Below are 20,584 nucleotides of genomic sequence, written 5' to 3'. Positions count from 1 at the left end.
AGTGGCCTCCCTCCCTTTCTCCCTCCTCCCTCCCTCTTTTCTTCCCTCCCTCCCTTCCTCTCTGACTACTCCTGCATCAGTCCCTACATTAAAAACAGCGTATCAGGTTTCTCTCTAGGCACTGAAAATAGGATAGTGAACAAAAGAGAGAAAAAAACCCTGCCCTCAGGGAGCTTAATGAGGGAATGAGTGGTTCACTTCGGATCTCCAGGGGATCCGACGAATGCAGTTATTAAGAAAAGGGGATGGTGGTTTGGCTCAGTGGATAGAGTATCGGCCTGTGAACTGAAGGGTCCCGGGTTTGATTCTGGTGCCCGGGTTGCGGGCTTGGTCCCCAGTAGGGAGCGTGCAGGAGGCAGTCAATCAATGATTCTCTCTCATCATTGATGTTTCTAACTCTCTCTCCCTTTCCCTTCCTCTCCGAAATCAATAAAAATATCTTTTTTTTTTTTTTAAGAAAAGGGGGTTGTGGCTTGAAGACAGACACACTGGTGGGGGGAAGGAGAGCACAGAGGAAGGGAAGCCAGTTACAGTGTTGCAGGATGAGGTATAAAGGCTTGGATAAGTGACAGCAACAGCAGGAGAGGATACAGGAAGTAATGGGGTAGGGCACCCATTGGTCTAAGATCCCCAAGTAAGGAAGTGGCAATGATGGTGAAAGTTTCCAATCTTGTTAGTTTGCTGTGCTGCCCTGAATAGGCAGGGAAGTTGGGAGGGGAAATAGCTGTGGCTGGTGGGTTTTAGGGTGTGGGATGAGCTACATCCAATTTTGGATACGCTGCCTCTGAAGAAACGGAAAGGAATCTAGGTGAGAATGTTTAACTCTCAAAGTAAGGATTTAGGGTGCAGGTGAAAACCAAACTCCCTTCTTATCACTGTTACATCATCTGAATAACGTACACATGGTATTCTAAGGACCTGCTGAGCTCCTCTAGGAATCTGCTCCTTCACAACAGAATCTGCGAGTTCTCCTGTCTTTTCAGTTCCTAGAACACGGTAGGGCCCTGAATAATATTTATGAATTGAGTTGGTTGACAGTAAGTAAAATGTTATCATTGGGCCAAAGAGACAAGTATGTTTGGAGTCAGAAAGGCCTCAATTCAAATTCTTGCCTCCTCCCTCCTTCTCCTACTAGTTATACGACCATGAGCAGATTGATAGCCTGCATCTCAGACTTCTCATCTGCAAAATGAATGATCAAATCTATCTTGCAGTATGCTATGAGAGCAATTAAGTTAAGTTCCAGTAGGCACAAGAATCAAAGCATTTACCATAGTACTGATTATTATGTTTATTACCAGGGCCTTTTAGGTTTTGCCATGCCTTTCGCCTCCTCATTTAACCCATCTTCTCTTTCGTTACATTCCATCCAGGCGGTCCCGCCGGAAGCTGTCCTCTTGGGGTGGCCACCTGCCAGCCAGCTCTCCTAAAGCCGCCACTAAGCTCCTCTCCACATGGATGGCTGGTCCGTCAGCTCAAATCACCCAATTCAACTGACATCCCCCGAGCTTGCAAATTCCAAAATCACTGTTAGTGCTTTAGATTTGGTCATGTTTACGTCTGGCTTACAAACTGTACCGCTGTGTCCTTATTTATACACAACTTGCATCGCGCAGTGTTTGAAGCAGTTTCCCAGTCCAGAATTTAAAAACACTCCTGAGATAGCTTTTCACAGCAAATCAAAAACTAAATACACTGAGAAATCTGTATCTACATACTGTGTACTCCCAAAAGGTAAGTAAGAACCTGTGTTGCAGGTACAGCAGGATTAGTTATGATACTCAAGGATGTTAGTTCAGAGAGAGTGATTTCCCTCAGCGGTGGCTATCACCCATGGCTCCGGCACTGTGCTAGGCACTGTATAATTTACCTTGGGAGGGAATTAAATTTTTTCAAAAGGCTCATAAATTCTATATAAATGAGTAAAAGAGCTTTTTTAACCTTCATTCTTCTATACTCTACAGTCGACCCCAAGCTATGGCAATGTCTAATAGCAAAGACACATGGAACATTGCCTATCTGTGTGTGTGTCTGTGTGTGTCTGCATGCGCATGTGTGTGCTATATGGCAAGTGCTAGGGAATGAATGTTTGTGTTCCTCTTCTCCTTCCAAATTCATAGGCTGGAGACCTAATCTCCAGTGTGATGGTATTTGGAGGTGGGGCCTTTGGGCGGTACATGGGTTTAGATGTGGATGGTAGAGCCCCCACGATGGGATAAATGTCCTTATAAGAAAAGGGAGAGGACAGAGCTTGCTCTCTCTTCCATCTGAAGGCGGCCGCCTGGCAACCAGGAAGCAGGTCCTCATCAGACAGCAAATCTGCCTTGCACCTTGATCTTAAACTTCCTGCCTCCAGAACTGTGAAAAATAAGTGTCTGTTGTCTAAGTCACCCAGTCTGTGGTGTTTTGTTACAGCAGCCTGAGCTACAACAGCAAGTGAGCATAGCACAGTCCTGAGGACACAGAGTGGGCACAGTTTTGAAAAGAGAAGGAATCCCTGAGATGATGAGGAGGGCCGGAGTCATCCCGGAGGAAGTCACCACAGCCCTGCGGAATTTGCTGTGGTCACCAGCAGAGCACACTGCCACACCACACCACAGCCTTGCCCTCATTTTCCATAGTGAGTCAGTCAGCAAGCGTCCCGATAGCATTGCCCTGGGATCGGCATTTTAGGTGGGAGGAAGGTCTTCCCCCAGATTGAGATGGCTTTTCTCATCCTAAGGGTTCCAGGCACACTCACAATGGTGACATTTGCTGGGCTTGAATAAAGGGCTCTCAGAGAGCAAGATGATAACATGGAGCACAGCTAGTCTGCCAGGGCACAGAGCCCAAGGAATGCTCCTTGGGAGGGATCCACTGCCTCCAGAGACCGAGAGAATTAAAAAAACACACACAAAAAACCCACAGCAGGAGAGCTGTGCAGCAAAGGGTCCTGCAGCTCGACCTTGACGCGCCATCAGCCAGAACTAACTGAAATGAGGTAAACAAAATATTGCCTCAAAGAGGTTTGTACAAAGAAGCTAGAATAAACCCTCCTTTTGATTCTAAACTACTTTTTTTTAAATGCCAGGTAACCTTCAGTACCCCATCCCCCCTCCCCCCCAAAAAAAACGGAGGAAAGGATTTTACTCCCCCCACCCCATCTGTTCACTATAGTATCAAGATGTTTCCATCTTCACAGAGGTTTTGGAGCTCAGAACTCCTCAAGTCCTCTAAACATTAATAAAAAAAAACACACCCTGAGAGTTTTAAATTACTACTTAAATAACAAAGTCTGGCTTGCCGTTGCTGTCTTCACCTCTCTTTAAAGGTAAGCATTCGGTTCTGCATGTTACTAACACTGCAATAATAGCCCTTGAGCGATTCACCTAGGAAGGTTTTGGTGGCGGGCCGGTGGAATCTGAACACTGCCTTGGTGCCCTGGACCAAAAGTTTGTTGCTTTGCAGTTTTATCTGCATGAATTCTGAAAAACAGGCCAGAATGACCTGTGGTATTTTCCAGCGGAGTCACCAGAATCCTGCAGTGTGCATTGCTGAACTGCAATGAACACATAAATCTATTACCAGAAAACATTCTGGCATTTGAGCTATATAATTGCCATTTATGAATCAAATTGGAGTTTTAAAGCAACACCTAATTATTTCCATAATTGGCGCAGGTTATACCTTTAATGACTCCCACTGGAGTGCGCGCGTGCACGCGCACACACACACACACACACACACACACACGAACACACACGAACACAAAACAGTGATCACTTAATTTGACTTTGAAACTGGATTTTGAGTTTCCTCTTTCACCCAGAACTTTCAGATGGTGTTCAAAGTCGGGTGTGGTTCCACGGGTTGGGGGTGGGGGGGGTGGGGAAGAGGGCGGGGGTGCGGGGAGGATGAAAGGAGGCCGGAAGGAAGGATGGGAGGGAACTTGGCAAGAAAAACCCTTTAGGGACGCCTATGGAGGGTCTGCAGAAATTTCTTGCTAAGGAGAAATCCGCACGTTGGAGTAAAATCGGGCTTTGGCTAGTTCTTGAGAACTTCGAGGCGCTCTAGTCTCCGCTACAGGCGAACTGCACACAAGAAATCTGAGGCCCAAAGTTGGGTAAAACTTTGGGACAAACTGCGCGCGGGCCCCGGGGAGCTCTGAGTCAGTCCCGTCTAACGGTTCACAAAAACCGCTAGGAGCCCGCAATCTCGGCGGGCAAAGGGCGCGGTGACTCACAGCCAGTGACTCAGTGACCCCACCCGGATGTCCCTGAGCTGTCTTCGGCCGCCGCCCAGCAGCTCCAGAGGTCCAAAGCCGAACCTCTCCTGCTAGGTCTCTGAACAGCAACCCCAAAACCAGAGGGTGAAAAAAATATGCGGGCCCAAGCTGTACCCCTTTCGAATCGCACGGTGCACAGGGCTGCGCGGGGCCGAGCTCTGAGTGCGCCCTGGGCTGTGCGCCCACCACCTCGCGCTCCAATCTCAGGCGCTCTTTGTTTCTTTCCCAGCGCCTTCCGATGCGCTGGAACCTTCCTCCCCTCTTCCTGCTCCTTTGCTCGGGGTCTCCCCACCCACTCGCCCGCTCCCAGCCCGCGACCGCTGCCCGCTAGCCGCGTGCCCCTCCCACCCGCGCGCCTCCTCCCACGCCTATCTGGCGCGGTGCTCAGGACCCCTTTGATCCTGTTCTGGGTGCATTCCCCCACCACTGGACGCCGCCGCCTTTTTCAGCCCAGGGGTGAGCGGAGCTCGCTCGGACCATCATCAGGAAAGCCCCCAAAAGTCCTAGTCCAGCCAAGAAGTAACGGGACTGTGCTTAGTTCCGAGGAGCAGAGCTAACAAGAGGAGGAAGGCTCCAGGGAACCCCCGCCCCAAACCCCTGCCCACCCTTCCCGCTACTTGCCGGGTCCCCATTGGCTGGGACGGTAGTGGGAGGGAAGGTAACAGGTTATAAAAACTGCGCCCTGGGCGGGGTCGGATCCTCTGCTACTCTCGCTCCGGGGTCCCCGCGCCAGAGACGCAGCAGCGCTCCCACCGCCCACGTCCACCGCGCCCTCGCTCGCCTCTCCGCCCGGAGCCGTCCACGCCGCCCAGCTCACCGTACCCTCCGCAGCCATGTCCAGCAGGTCCGTGTCCTCGTCCTCCTACCGCAGGATGTTCGGCGGCCCCGGCACCGGCATTCGGCCGAGCTCCAGCCGGAGCTTTGTGACCTCGTCCACTCGCTCCTACAGCCTGGGCAGCTCGCTGCGCCCCAGCACCAGCCGCAGCGTCTACTCCTCGTCCCCGGGCGGCGTGTACGCCACGCGCTCCTCGGCCACGCGCCTGCGGAGCAGTGCCCCCAGTATGCGGCTGCTGCAGGACTCCATAGACTTCTCGTTGGCCGACGCCATCAATACCGAGTTCAAGAATACCCGCACCAACGAGAAGGTGGAGCTGCAGGAGCTGAATGACCGCTTCGCCAACTACATCGACAAGGTGCGCTTCCTGGAGCAGCAGAACAAGATCCTGCTGGCCGAGCTCGAGCAGCTCAAGGGCCAGGGCAAGTCGCGCCTGGGCGACCTCTACGAGGAAGAGATGCGGGAGCTACGCCGGCAGGTGGACCAGGTCACCAACGACAAAGCCCGCGTCGAGGTGGAGCGCGACAACCTGGCCGAGGACCTAATGCGGCTCCGGGAGAAGTAAGGCTGCGCCCACGCGGGGCCGAGGGAGGGAGGGAGGGAGGTGGGAACGCTCCTTCTACCCGCAGGGGCTGCCACACCCTGGGGGATGTTGTCCGCAGCAGCTGAGGGAGGTGGGGGTGGGGGGCGGCCGGGAACGGAGCTGTGCTTGCGGAGGCGCAGCCCCACCCAGAGCCCAGCAGTTGCAAGTAGCGTTTCCCCTCTCCCCCTCCCCCTCATTGCCTAAGAGCGCTCTTTTCAAGTTCCAGATTTCTTGAAACTACCACTTTCTAGTGGATGGCCCTTGCAAACTATGAGCGTGACATCTCCAAACTTTTGGAGTTCCCTGGCCCCTTCTGGCGGGCGGCCAGCCCTGGGCGGAGGTGGGAGGAAGGGATGGCTGTGCAGCAAGAGAAACAAAGGGCTGCCCGGGCTTCTCGGGGTGGAGGGGCGGCATTCTACTGGCAGGTCCGTGCGGAGACCGTGATTGCTTTGCCACGCCGCGGTCCAAGTCCCGCTAAACCTGCGGAGAACGGCAGTTCTCACCCCGCAGTCGCTCGCTGGCAGCCCGCGGAGGTGGCGCACCAACTTTTGTCTGGCGGAGCCGCGACGCGGTGTTGGGTGTGGCCGCCCCGCCCCTCGCGGTTTCCCAGTTCCCCTTTGGTTAATGTGCAACTGTTTCAGGTTGCAGGAGGAGATGCTTCAGAGAGAGGAAGCCGAGGGCACCCTCCAGTCTTTCCGACAGGTTTGTAAATCCTCTTCCACTCGCAACTACCGGACCCCCCCACCCCCACCCCGAACCCACCGCCGCGGGCAATTCTAAAAGTTAATTACCCCAAGTCTAAATAATGCAAAACTTCACACGTCTGTGCGCAAGGCCCCCTAGTGGCAGAAAGGTCAGATTGGTGCCTCTCCGGATAAAAACCCTTGGAGGACTTAAACCCTCCCTTAGGAAATAAAGAAAGTCTTTAAATTTTTACTTCGTTTCCAAATTTCTTACAAAAAAATTTTTCTTTGCCGTTTCAATTTTGGAACACATAGATATTCTGATTTCGAGCAGTTACAAGTTGAGTTAGATTGCAGTTTGCTAAGTTAGCTAACTTTACAAGGCCACAGAAATCGCAATTCTGCCCTGTAGCTAAAAATGTAACCGTGTTGGAGCATAAGAAACTTTAGTTAAACTGGCATTAAGCCAACAAGTTTTAGGTTCTATTGTGGCAGTAAAGTTAGATGGAAGTATCGCTATGCACAACTATTTTGTGATCTAATAAGGGTGAAAAGGAGCCATCTGTGCCCTGGCTGGAAGGTATTAATGGTTTCTCTGGGCTGCCCTATGGAATGTAGAAAGAGACCTTCTGGCTAGTGTGGTGGTTCTGAAGAGAAATAATAGGAGTCTTTGTGTTCCTAGGAGAAGCTTTGCAACAGGCTACATTCTTATTGAATATGTAATGATGTAAGCACAGTTCTCATTGGACACAAGTATTTGCTAACATCCGTTATCTAATATCTGGCCCAGACTTGTGAAGTATGTGATGTGAAAAGTTCTTAAAGCTACAGTCATGCCTCACTTTTGGAAAGGCCTTTTTTTTTATTTTTTATTGAGTCCTTGTATTGTTGGGTCCTTAGTATTCTCTTCATAAATAAAAATTAACCCTAAAGCTGAAGAATGGAAGTTTAATTAAAGGGTGTTTATTTTTCCTCCAAATTAAGATGGACTTAAAAGAATTTTTTAACTTAAAATTGAAATCCAAAAGCAGGAAGAGTTCCCCGCACAATTTTATTCTCCTGAACACTTATTGGGATTGGGTATAAAAGCACTCTCACATGCAAAGTCTAGAATAACATTTGAAGCAGAAATACATTTGCCAAATTAACTTAAACACATCAGTGTGTGATCATTACATCTGTTAAAGTTTTCTGCAGAGAAGCGAGTTAATATAAAACAATATTAGTATAAAAGGTCTATTTAGGGATCAGGTAACATTTCCCATATTCTCTTTAATGAAATGTCACGTTGCACTTTCTTATAGAGGCTAGCAAAATTATCTTTTATATAATTTTTCAGGGTTTAACAACAAGCAAAAAAGAATTTTTTCCCCAGCCTGATTTTTTTTTTTTTTATCATCACCTATTCCTCATTCACTTTTCATGAAGGTGATAGAAGTGTCTCAACATTTTAAGAATGTAAGGCTATAAACTGTACTGCAAATAGAATTGCTTATAAGACAAGAGGTATAAAAATCCTCATGACATTCCCTTGAGGGGAAATAAAATCTGAGTTGCAAAATTATATATTCTGCTTTGAAATGTAGCAGTTAACAAATGGTGAAAACTCAGACGGAGAGCCAGAGCAGCAAGAATTCTACACAGACAGTAGTTTCATTATAGGTAAGCCTTTTGACTAGTCATTCTGAAACAAGCTAAGCAACTGAATTGACAGGCACGGTGCTAAGTGAAAAGGATGGACACACCCTTATAGGAGGAGATGGTGGGGGAGGGGCGAGTTTCAGGAAAAGAAGATCCAGCAGAGAGAGCAAAGCAAATACAGTTCAGAGTTACATTTCTTTCCTGATTTGCCTATCCTGCATCTTTGCTTTTGCCCATCCTAAATTGGAGTATAAATCTAGCCTTGTAACCTGAGTGCCAAATGACTACACATTTGCTTTGGATCATAATGATGTTTTAGGTGATTTGAGTGGAGGAAAAAAGAGCTCAGGTATACACTAAAACTTCTGACGCAGGAATTTCTGTTCTGTATGGACTCATGTATTAAAGTATGAGACCTGGTGAACACCTGTCTTGATGTTATTCCATAATATTAATACGATGGCATTGATTTTTCTAGATTTAAAGAAAAACACTTCACTGGTATAATGTAGATTCAGTAACAATTCATGGAGTACAGTTTACCATGTTGGCATACATTTATTTATTTTTAAATTGTCTATTAGCTACCTTGATATAACATAGTAGGTCCCAGTTCAAATTTGTTAATAAGAAGACATAGTATATTGGCACTGGGTGATTCATAAAGTTATTCGAAAGTCATAAGCTTGTCAACGCCATTTTTATGATGAAGACAATAAGCTCATGTGATTAATAAGAATGAATAAATTAGATAAGCCATAGACTTTAGCATGCTTCATGTCCCATCTTTCCTCTTTGAAATAGGATGTGGACAATGCCTCTTTGGCACGCCTTGACCTTGAGCGTAAAGTGGAATCCTTGCAAGAAGAGATTGCCTTTTTGAAGAAACTCCACGATGAGGTAAGTGGAGTCGCTTTCCGCGAACGAACATGGGGGAAGCTGTTCCCATCCTCCACGTGGCTGACCTGCTGTCTGTTCTTCTTGCTGTTCCTTAGGAGATCCATGAGCTTCAGGCCCAGATTCAGGAGCAGCATGTCCAGATCGACGTGGATGTCTCCAAGCCTGACCTCACCGCTGCCCTGCGCGACGTCCGGCAGCAGTACGAAAGCGTAGCTGCCAAGAACCTTCAGGAGGCTGAGGAGTGGTACAAGTCCAAGGTATGGAACAGAGAAATGCCCTGTGTTCACGCCCTGCAGCTCCAGTCAGAAAGCAGGCCCTAACTTCAAGGCCAAGGTGCATTTGTTGCTCCAGCCTCTCCGCCCACAGCAGACTCCCTTCCCTTGACTCTCCTCTGACTCTACTTCAGAGTAAACCCTACACCACGCCCTTGACCTCCACACTTTTAAAATGAGGGTAATAGCATGAATTTCTACTTGAAACTATCAACGTCAGCATTCCATTACTTTTTCTCTGGCCAAGACGTAATTATTCTTTTCATTTTCAAATATATTTTTTATTGTTGACAGTATTAGGGATCTATCCCATCCCCCCCTTCCCCTCTCCTCCCAACCCCACATCAAGGTATGTCATTCTCACATGGTCTCACTTATTTGTGGAATCTAATGAACAAAACGAATGGTCCAAAACAGAAATTTAGACATAGTTTGGCAGACACTGAACTTAGATTTGAACTTAAAATAGAAAGTTCGGTTTGTGTTATGCCTTTGTTTGTTTGCGACCTTTAAGCTTTCTCATTTGCTCAGGTAAGGTAGAATCTTAGAATCGAGTCGCCTGGGTGACCTACATTTCTCTTTCCTTCCTGACAGTTTGCTGACCTCTCCGAGGCTGCTAACCGGAACAATGATGCCCTGCGCCAGGCGAAGCAGGAGTCAAATGAGTACCGGAGACAGGTGCAGTCCCTCACCTGCGAAGTGGATGCCCTTAAAGGAACTGTGAGTATCACACACAATAAAAGAGGGGAAATGGCCCATTTGGACCCATTCAATTGACCAAGCTCGTAGTGACATCTGAACAAAACTCCCAACCAAGAAAAATACATATTTTCATCCAAAGAAAATGAGTTGCTAAGACAGATCCAAAAAGCACTTGAGCTCTGTAAGTTTTAGCTGACGTTATGACTGCTATTAAGGAGGGACTTGGTACTTGTATTCTTTACCTAACAGCGAAGTGTTCGCCGTTTGCCACTGAGGGAAATGGTTGCGAGTGGTCTGCAAATGGCTGTGGGAACAGCGGGGTTTTCCTGGAAACTCACCGTGGAAGCCTTTCTCACCTCCTGCAGAACGAGTCTCTGGAACGCCAGATGCGTGAGATGGAAGAGAACTTTGCTGTGGAAGCTGCTAACTACCAAGACACTATCGGCCGCCTGCAGGATGAGATCCAGAACATGAAGGAAGAAATGGCTCGCCACCTTCGGGAATACCAAGACCTGCTGAACGTTAAGATGGCCCTGGACATTGAGATTGCCACCTACAGGAAGCTGCTGGAAGGCGAGGAGAGCAGGTATGGGACAAGGTCGAGTGCCTGTGAATGAGCAGCTGCCATTTGCTCGGTTGTATGCCACTCGCTTTACACATTGTATCTCATACCCTCTTTCGAGCATTTCTTCAAGGTGGCTGTTTACCTACCACTTTTTATCAATAAAGAACCTTAGGTTCAAAGAGATTGAGCAACTCGCCCTAGTCAGTGAATCAGTGGCAGAGCTGGGATTTGAAGCTATGATTCTCTGAAAGCCAATGCTTTTCCCACTCTGTAAGGCCTCCAGCTCACGCCCCTGTGCAGAAAATGCTTGGGGTAAAACGTTTAAATGTACCAGTGAGATCAATCAGGGGTAAATGCTTCTGAAGCAAATCCCTCACGAAACACATGAGTACATTTTCTTATTTGATGAAAACTATAAGTATATAAATTTATTCCTTGTCGTTCGAGTTATTTTTCAAACATTCACTGTTTTTCTTTCTTTCATAGGATTTCTCTGCCTCTTCCCACTTTTGCTTCCCTGAACCTGAGAGGTAAGCATTTGATTGCTACTTATGAGTAATTTCAGTAGCTTGTAACCGTTCTCTTTATAAAGCACTCATTTTAAAAATGACACTTGGAAAATGCTATACCAGAGAAAGTTCTAGAAAACATCCTATTTTCAAACCCAACTACTGTCTTACCTTCTGTGCAAACTCTGCTGACTTGCCCCTGCTGGCGCATACACTGCAGTAGTTTATCTCATCCTGACGCTCCAGTGCTGTCAGCCTGGGTTTTAAAATAGGTGACGGTCTTTAGAATTATTTTGGGAGTAGTGCTTTAAACAGTTGTGAACAAAAACAGTAATTCTTTGGGGAAAATGGTTACTTGTCTTGCTAAAAATTAATTTTTACTCATTTGGGCTCTTTTTTTTATTCAGAAACCAATCTGGATTCACTCCCTCTGGTGGACACCCACTCAAAAAGGACACTTCTGATTAAGACAGTTGAAACTAGAGATGGACAGGTTGGTATCTTCAAATCAAAACTGGAGTAATCTCAGGCGCTGATCTTCTTTTAAATCAATAAGTCTAGCTCAGATACAGCCAGCTGATTTGGGAGGTTTCTGTTTCACTGGTGCCAGCTAGAAGGAGAATTGGCCCCTTCTTCCAGCACTATATACAACCAACTAAATATTTGGCTCCTGGATGTGAAAGGCAGATAACAGTCTTCCAATTAGTGATTTTCCTATGTTCCTTAATTTAAAATGGGAGTACAGCTTCCTTAAGTCACTTCCTAGACTAGCTTTATGAACTATTGCATTAGATTACCAATGTTGTGATCCTGGACACGCCACCTTCCCTAAACACTCCTAAGCCCTCTTACACAACACAAGGACATGCCATGTGATCAAGTCCTTTTCATGTCAGCTCTGTGCCAGGAAAGAAATGGTCCAAAGTGATTGTAATCCTCGTATAATCTTCCCTTGTACACAAACTTAAAATATGTTATAATTGTTTTTAAACTTTGCTTCATAGAATTATTACAGCATCCTTCCTCATAAACACAGGCCTTTTTAAAATGTGGTTTTTCAGTCATGATATTCCATTGGCTACTTAGTTTGCTTATGGGTGAAGAGTGGTTTACATAGTATCTGTCCCCCTGCACCCCCCACCCCCAGTTGTAACCCTGGTCATGCAGAACCAACATAACCTTCCAGCTTCCCCAATAAATTACATATAATTAGTAGGGTTTTTCTTTGTCATGCTTAAGGAGTAATTTACTCTTTGGCATGTAGTATTATATTTTATTTGAATTTTATCTTTTTTTAACAGGTCATCAATGAAACTCAGCATCACGATGATCTGGAGTGAATATTGCATGCACTCAGTGCTGCAACATATTACCAGCAAGAATAAAAAGGAAATTCATATCTTAAAGAAACAGCTTTCAAGTGCCTTTCTGCAGTTTTTCAGGAGCGCAAGATAGATTTGGAATAAGAATAAGCTCTAGTTCTTAAGAACCAACACTTCTAAGAGAATTAGAAAAAAAGTTTACAACATAACCTAGTTTATGAAGAAGGCTTGTGCTAGAATACTTTTTAAGAAGTATTTTTGAATACCATTAAAACTGCTTTTTTCCAACAAGTTATCTGACCAATCTGTTTCTGCTTCAATAAATCTTTGAAAAACTCTTTTGGTGTCTTATTTAATAATAGTTTCTCTCAATTTTATGAGACTATGTTTTAGTTAAAAAAATATTTGGTCCTATTAGTTAATTTGACACAAAAATCAAGTTTAGGTTAATTCAATAAATTCAACTTGTTTATGCTTGAGATGTAGCCCTTAATTGGTTATTTAGGTAGACTTCACTTCAATTTTTTTTTTCCTAAATAAACTAGAGGCCTGGCCTGAGGGGATTAGGCCTCCAACATCCCCTGAGGGGTCCTGGGTTACGAGGGCAGCCAGGCTAAGGGACCCCACTGGTGCCAGGTTGGTTGGGGTGGGGGAGGATCCGAGGGAGGGCTCCAGGCATGTCTGGCTCATTTCGCCCGCCTAGTCCCAGTCCTGATTGCTGGACCCAAGCTAACCTGCCAGTTGGAGCATCGGTTCCCTGGTGGTCTGCATCATAGTGACTGGTCAACTGGTCGGACACTTAGCATATTGGGCTTTTATATATATAGACTATAGGCCCGATGCATGGAAATTTGTCCAACAGTAGGCCTTCCTTCCCCCAGCTGCTGGCACCGGCTTCCCTCCAGCCCTGGCTTGGTCAGGAAGGACGTCCAGAAGATGTCCAGTCTACTTAGCATATTACCCTTTTATTATTATAGATGATACATCCTATCTAATAAAGAGGGAATATGCTAAGTGACCATCATGCCCTCACAAGATGGTGGTGCCCACAGCCTATAAAGAGGGAATATGCTAATTGACTGCCATACCCTCACAGGATGGAGGCACCCACAGCCACAAGATGGCAGCACCCAGTCCCCTCAGCCCCACCTCATCCAGCCTCAGTCCCCCAGTCCCCTCAGCCCTGCCTCATCCAGCCTCAGTCCCCCAGTCCCCTCAGCCCTGCCTCATCCAGCCGGAGTCGCCCAGTCCCCTCAGCCTCACAAGGGAAAGGCAGTTGGAGACAATCAAACTGTCAGGGGAGGGTAGTTGGAGGCAATTGGGCCGGTAGGGAGGGCCAGTTGGGGACAATCATGCCGCCAGGGGAGCAGTTAGGCATCAATCAGGCTGGCAGGGGAGCAGTTAGGGGGCTATCAGGCAGGCAGGCAGGCGAGTGGTTAGGAGCCAGCAGTCGGACATCCCCCAAGGGGTCCCGGATTGGAGAGGGTGCAGGTTGGGCTGAGGGACCCCCCTCCCCCATGCACGAATTTCGTGCACCAGGCCTCTAGTAATAAAATAACGTACAAAATTTACAGCAGCTCTTTTCATAGAATGATTCCAGCTGGGTCCATACCCTTGTGTAATTTCAGTTCTAACAAATAGACTTCCTAAAATTGAAAACTTTGACTAAAATGAAAATCTTTTTTTGGTTTATGTAGCAAATGAGTAGCACAAATTCCACTTATGGGAGTTAAAGCATAGGACAATAGGCAGGATACTGGGGCTTCATCTTCCATTAGCAAGATGCAAAGAAAGGGGACAAGTTCAAGTTTCCACATGAAACTGCCCTGCTTTTCTGTGTGTGCATCTATGTAAAGGATACCTAAATCTATATTTACCTATAGATGGATATTCTTAAAGACCTTTGCAGGTGGGGAACAATGCTGACACAAGACAAGGGAAAATCCTTACCTTTTCATCTGGGAGATGAGACTAATCCATGTGAGTCAGATGGTGAAATGATGCTAACTGTAACTGTAATAAACTGTCCTTGAAGCAAGGACAATGAAGTATGGTCATGACAATCTGTCGCTAGACCATGCAACGTGAGCAGGCTCTAGGAATGGGTACAGTTTAGGGGGGCCCTGGCCAGGCAGCACAGGTGGTGAGAGCGTTGTCTCAGGTCCAATCTCCAGTCAGGGCACATACAAGAATCAACCAAGGCATGCATCAATGCGTGGAACAACAAATTGATGTCTCTCCATTCCTCTCTCTAAAAAAAAAATCTTTTTTTAATAAAAATTAAAAAAGGAGAAGGGAGGGTATTACCTGAAGGCAATGAACTTGTAAAGGTAGATTGTGTTTTTCTGAAGGGAAACTCCTTCGGGAAATTTTCTGGATTCTCCAAGTCCCAATTTACTATATTACTATTATGCCCCCTCCCCCAGGAATGACGTGGTCGGCACTTGTAGTTTTTAGGTGTTTATGTCAATGAGGGAAATAGTGAAATAGTTCGCGCAAAGCCCACCTACATGCCAGGCATTGTGCTCAGTAATGTTAGCTGCGCGCTTCATGGTTTTTGTTACTGCGGACACTGGGTGAGTACAGAAAGGATAGGCCTGGAGGTGACCCCTGGTGGGTGACTTCCCATCCTAGTTCCCTTAGGATGGACAGGGTCTATGCTTGCTCAGTAGCAGTGTCCCCTTTCAGACTCACTCATGTACCAGCTTGGTCAATAGCTCTCCGGTCATCCTACCCTTGCAGGGAAGGACAGTCATCCTGGCAGTCCCTCGTGTGTCCCCCCCAGCCCCTCACCCCCCATCTGTGAACACCTGACATGTTGAAAGGCATGAGCAGCATTGCTAGAGCAAATATCCAGGTCTTTGGGCCCTTACGGTACTTTTTCTATTTGGTTTTGTTTTCTGTTCTCTAGCTATTCTCACCATATTCCCCTCCATCTCCTAACCTCACTTACTCCATCTCTTCTTCCATTTCTACCTGCCTTTGGCTTAGGAGGCTCATCCAGGGAAGACACCAGCCTGTGTTGGTTTTCTTCAAGCACGTGACCTTTTTTTAAATTATTATTTTCAACTGAAGCTATAGGGTTTTGTTTTTTTGGTGTGTTTTTCTCAGGGCAAATGAACCAGGATGACCGGTTCTGCCTATATATTTTGAGTGGGCTCCCCACCCTTAAAAAAAATCTTGCAGCTCTTTCTAAATCGGCCTCCCTGAAATGGAAAGGATGAGCTGGCCTCCCTTATCTGTGACTCTCAGAAATTAGCCCTTAATGAGGAGCCTCAAAGTGGCCCAGCTCATAGGAATTCAAATCTATTTAAGTCTTTTTTTAATTTTTATCTTTAATTATACTATTAGCATTTTCCTTATCTTCTGTTTAGAAAAACGAATAAAAAGAAACTATGTTCTCACCACCTATGGTGAAGCAAAGATGGATGCCCGGTTCTTTTATGTATAATATTAGCCAAGATTAAAGGAGATAAAATAAAGCAGGGGGTGGGGAGAAGGAAATGATGACATAAAGTATAAGTCTGAGAGAAGTTACCAAGGGGACCATGAAGTCCATGGAAATAATGTGAAAATTGAGTCTTGTTATGTTTTCTCACAGTAATGGCAGCTGGAAGAGGTGGCTGGTGAGTGAGACAAGTGTCTGTTTTAGTTATAACATGACTAACTGAAGATCCACCTTCCCATGACCAGCCTCCGACAAAGGCACCGGGAGACTAAATCTCTTTTCTGAGGTTGTGAGACTGAGGGAGGGAATGTGTTCAGTGAAGGGAGATGGGTGAGGAGAGGGAGGGGAGCTGGGAGGACACCAGCTTTTACTCCTTGAAAGCGAGGATAGAGCAGACACTATGCCTGCAAGAAGGCTCTCGCTCTCTCCAACCCGCTGGACTTCAGTGAAGGTGTCTGCCTCCTTCCTCTTGGGCTGCCATAACAGAATGCTGCAAACTGGGTAGCGCAAACAACAAACATTCATTTTTCTCACAGTTCTGGAGGCTAGAAGTCCAAGATCAACGTGTCTAGCAGGGAAGGTTTCTTGTGAGGTTTCTTTCCTTCGCTAATCTCTTCTTATGAGGAAACCAGCTACAGTCAGACGTCGCTCAGTGATGGGGATTCATTCTGAGATACGTGGCCTTAGGCTATTTTGTCATTTTGTGAGCATCGTAGAGCAACTTACGCAAACCTAGATGCATAGCCTACCACGCCTGGGCCACATGTTACAGCCTATTCCTCCCAGGCCACAAACCTGCACCTCATGTTACTGTACTGAACGCTGTAGGCCCGTGGTCGGCAAACTGCGGCTCGCGAGCCACATGTGGCTCTTTGGCCCCTTGAGTGTGGCTCTTCCTAAGCCTTAGGAGTACCCTAATTAAGTTAATAACAATGTACCTACCTATATAGTTTAAGTTTAAAAAATTTGCCTCTCAAAAGAAATTTCAATCGTTGTACTGTTGATATTCGGCTCTGTTGACTAATGAGGTTGCTGACCACTGCTGTAGGCAATTGTAACACAGGAGTATTTTTTTATCTGAACATATATATCTAAACATAGGAAAGGTACAGTAAAAATATGACATAAAGTGGGACACCTGTAAGGGCACTTACCATGAATGGAACTTTCTCTGGATGAGTCTGAATGTGAGTGAATGTGAAGGCTCAGGACATCGCTGTACAGCTCCCTCTGCTTCCTTCTCACGGGGTCAGAAATAAAATATAGAAGCTGCCTGTGCTGTTCTGTGAGCAGGGATGTAGACTGGAGTGACTGGAAATACTGAGGAGACCCTGGCTGGGTAAGGCATAGATCACCAGGGTAGTGACTGTCAAGAGGGAGTGAAAGTGGGTGGCTGGCAGATCAGTAGGAATAAGAAATCAAGATGGAGAGATAAAGGAGCACAGGGGATTGTCATAGCAATGTGGTTTTGGCTATTGCATGCTGGAGCAGTGGTCAGATTAAGGAACTTCCTGCTGTTTATTTAAAGGGAAAAGACGAGAAAGAGTGTCTAACATGGAGAAGGTATAGAACTGAGGACTCGACGTTGTAGATCAGTTTTGGTTCCATTGACTGTGTCTGGTACAGAGGGCTCTCTCTGACACTGGATTGACAAAGGAAATAAAATTTATATACGCTTTACATCATTATAACCTGAAAATATGTCCAAAGTCCAGGGTCAGGCTGGCTCCCCACTACCACAGAGAGCTTTTATTAAAGTGGCAGAGGCAATTCATACTTGTTGAGGTAGCTCCTGTGGACCTGTGTCCTTGGACAGGATCTTGGGTCCTTGACAAAGAACTTACAGCAATGTACTCTGAAGACCACCGAGCTAGATCTAGGAGGCTGTAGCACTCTCTGAGTATGTACCTCTGGGCTGAAACAAGTCAGTGGCCAACTGGGAAGTGATCTGTGCACTCAAAATTGAAGTGCTGTGAGTGAGATGAAATCTACTGCAAAGCCCCATAGGTATTCCTTCATCAATTGGGGCTGTCAGTCAATTATGCTCCTTGAAACAGGAGATGCAGGTGATGTATTTTCCTTGATGCTACACAAATCTAGCTAAAGGTTTTGAAAACATAAATATGAATTATCTATACTAATAAAAGCATAATATGCTAATTAGACCAGATAGTCGCATGACCTTCCAGACATCATTCCAGACGTCCTTCCAGGTGAAGCTGCAGTGGCAGGAGCCAAGGCAGAGGCAGTTAGGGGCGATCAGGCAGGCAGGCAGAGTGGTTAGGAGCCAGTGGTCCCAGGTTGCAAGTCGGATATCCCCTGAGGGGTCCCGAATTTCAAGAGAGTCCAGGCCAGGCTAAGCCCTCTCCCCTCCCCCGACATGAATTTTGTGCACCAGGCCTCTAGTAAGTATATAAAAATAATAAATCTTGGGCATGACTCAGGGATACATGATTATTTTTTTATTATAGTTAATTAACATAGTTTAACATTTTAACATTTTAAAGGAGAAAACCACATGATCTGCTTGATATAGAAAAAACATTCCATAAAAGTCAGCATTTTATCATTATAAAAACTTTTAGAAAAATAGGAATATAAGGGACCTTCCTTTTTTTTCTTTTCTTAATCCCCACTCAAGGATATTTTTCCATTGGTTTTTTTAGAGAGAGTGGAAGACAGAGGGAAAGACAGAGAGAAACATTGATGTGAGAGGAACACATTGATTGGTTACCTCCTGCATGAGACCTCACCAGGGCCTGGGCCGGGGAGGAGCCTGCAACTGAGGTATGTGCCCTTGACCAGAATGAAACCCAGGACCCTTCATTCCATAGACCGACACTCTATCCACTGAGCCACACTGGCTGGCCTAAGGGTCACTATGACGCACACTGACCACCAGGGGGCAGATGCTCCTACCAGTAGGTTAGCTTGCTTCTGGGGTCCGGCCGATTGGGACTGGGTGAGATGGGCCAAACACGCCTTGAAGCCCTCCTTGGTCCCTTCCCAGCTGGCAGCACATGGGGTGGCACCGGGGCTTGAAGGGCATCTGCAGAGTTAGCGGACCCCTCCAGCAAGTGGGGTCCCTCGGCCTGCCTTGCAGGGATCGGGTCAAAACCAGCAGCCCGACATCCTGGATTGCAAGAGGGTGCAGGCCAGGCTGAGGGACCCCACCAGTGCACGATTGGGGAGGGACTGCGGAAGGGCTCCAGGGTATGCCTGGCCCATGTCCCCCAGTCCCAATTGGCCAGACCCCAGCAGCAAGCTAACCTACCAGTTGGAACATCTGCTCCCTGGTGGTCAGTGTGCGTCATAGCGACTGGTTGAACACTTAGCATATTCGGCTTTTATTATATAGGATGGGTGCAGAGAGAGACATCAAGAGAATATAATGGAGTACTCTCAAAATAAACTCAAGTATCTTAGTTAGATTGGGCTGTTATAACAAAATACCACAGACTGGGTTGCTTAACCAACAAACATTTATTTCTCACAGTTCTGGAGAGTAACAGTCCAAGATCAAGGTCCTGGCAGATTTGGTGTCTTATGAGAGCCTACTTTTTGTTTTTTAGACAGCCATCTTTTTGCTCTGTCCTCACATGGGGGAGAGAGAGCAAGAGGTTGCTCTCTGATCTCTTATAAAGGTACTAATTCCATCATGAGGACCCACTCTCATCACTTCATCTAGCTCTAATTACCTCAAAGGTCCCACAGTACAAAATCCTCTCCAAATACCATCACATTGGGGGTTAGGCCTTTCAACATATAAATTTTGAGGGGGCACAAATATTCAGTGCATAACACCAGGTACATGAAAACGTGCTTTATGATAGAGTGAGCATTGTTCTAATATTAATTGAAAAATCATTTTGAAAAGGACCCTTAAACCTTTTTCAGGAGGTTTTCTATAATATGGGCCCAATATTCTCCTTCTGGCCACTTTCTTCTTGCATTTGAAGAAATATGTGCCTCCTTGAGGAAAAGAGATGATGACTGAATGGTTTTAAGGTCCCTTTAAGAGCTGACAAAGATTTTTTTGAGAACATACAAATTTCATGCCTAATTGTTCACCATCTATGAACAAGGCTAATTTTATATAAATATACTAGAGGCCTGATGCATGGAGGGGGGGGTTCCCTCAGCCCACTCCAATCAGGGACCCCTAAGGGGATATCCAACTGCCGGTTTAGGCCTGTAGGATTGGCCTAAACCAGCAGTCGGACACCCCTCTCACAATCTGGGACCGCTGGCTCCTAACCACTCACCTGCCTGCCTGCCTGATCACCCCTAACCTCTCAGCCTGCCTGCCTGATCACCCCTAACCTCTCTGCCTGCCTGCCTAATTGCCCCTAAGTGCCTCTGCCTGCCTGATAGCCCCCAACTGCCCTCCCCTGCTGGCCTGATCTTGCTCCAAACTGCTCTCCCTTGCTGGCCTTATTGCCCCTAACTGCCTCTGCCTGCCTGATCGCCCCTAACTGCCCCCCCCCCCTGCCTGCCAGATCTTGCCCCCAACTGCCCTTCCCTACCAGCCTGGTTGCCCTCAAAGTCCCTCCTCTGTGGCCAATTTGGTTCTGATTGGTCAGTTTCTATGCCAGTCAGCATCAAAAGCTCCACCTCCTAGGCAGCTATTGGCTCCTTACATTCACCCAGATTTGGTTCTGATTGGTCAGTTTCTATGCCAGTCAGTGTCTCTGGGCCTATAAACTGGGCCTGATCAGAAAGGTGGGGCTGATCAGCAGCTCTGGTGGAGGCCTGGAGAGAAATGGAGGTGCGGCTGTTAGCCAGGCAGGGAGAGAAAGAGAGGCAAGTTCTGATCAACAGCTGCCACAGAGGCTACGGATCAGACCCTGCCTCTCTCTC

At 46.7% G+C, this 20,584-nt stretch overlaps 1 protein-coding gene across 1 annotated transcript; it reads left to right on the top strand.

Moving 5' to 3' along the window:
• Nucleotides 1–4,955: 4,955 nt before the first annotated feature.
• Nucleotides 4,956–12,614, top strand: VIM (vimentin). The gene is made up of 9 exons (XM_036345888.1): nucleotides 4,956–5,660; nucleotides 6,324–6,384; nucleotides 8,811–8,906; nucleotides 9,002–9,163; nucleotides 9,773–9,898; nucleotides 10,246–10,466; nucleotides 10,932–10,975; nucleotides 11,362–11,447; nucleotides 12,256–12,614. Exons 1-9 carry the CDS (start codon nucleotides 5,098–5,100, stop codon nucleotides 12,292–12,294), a joined length of 1,398 nt encoding a protein of 465 aa, XP_036201781.1. The 5' UTR covers nucleotides 4,956–5,097; the 3' UTR covers nucleotides 12,295–12,614.
• The last annotated feature ends 7,970 nt before the right edge of the window (nucleotides 12,615–20,584 follow it).

The sequence above is a fragment of the Myotis myotis genome, unplaced genomic scaffold (genome assembly GCF_014108235.1).
Source record: "Myotis myotis isolate mMyoMyo1 unplaced genomic scaffold, mMyoMyo1.p scaffold_m19_p_1, whole genome shotgun sequence".
NCBI classification, from domain to species: domain Eukaryota; kingdom Metazoa; phylum Chordata; class Mammalia; order Chiroptera; family Vespertilionidae; genus Myotis; species Myotis myotis.
Note: the sequence above shows the minus strand (reverse complement) of the source record. Positions and strands in the feature narration are given on the sequence as shown.

Bases quoted from the DNA above. Each gene is read 5' to 3' on its own strand.
- VIM (XM_036345888.1), top strand. From the start codon at position 5,098: ATGTCCAGCAGGTCCGTGTCCTCGTCCTCCTACCGCAGGATGTTCGGC. The intron at 5,661-6,323 runs GTAAGGCTGCGC...CAACTGTTTCAG, and splicing joins CTAATGCGGCTCCGGGAGAA to GTTGCAGGAGGAGATGCTTC. The intron at 9,899-10,245 runs GTGAGTATCACA...CACCTCCTGCAG, and splicing joins TGGATGCCCTTAAAGGAACT to AACGAGTCTCTGGAACGCCA.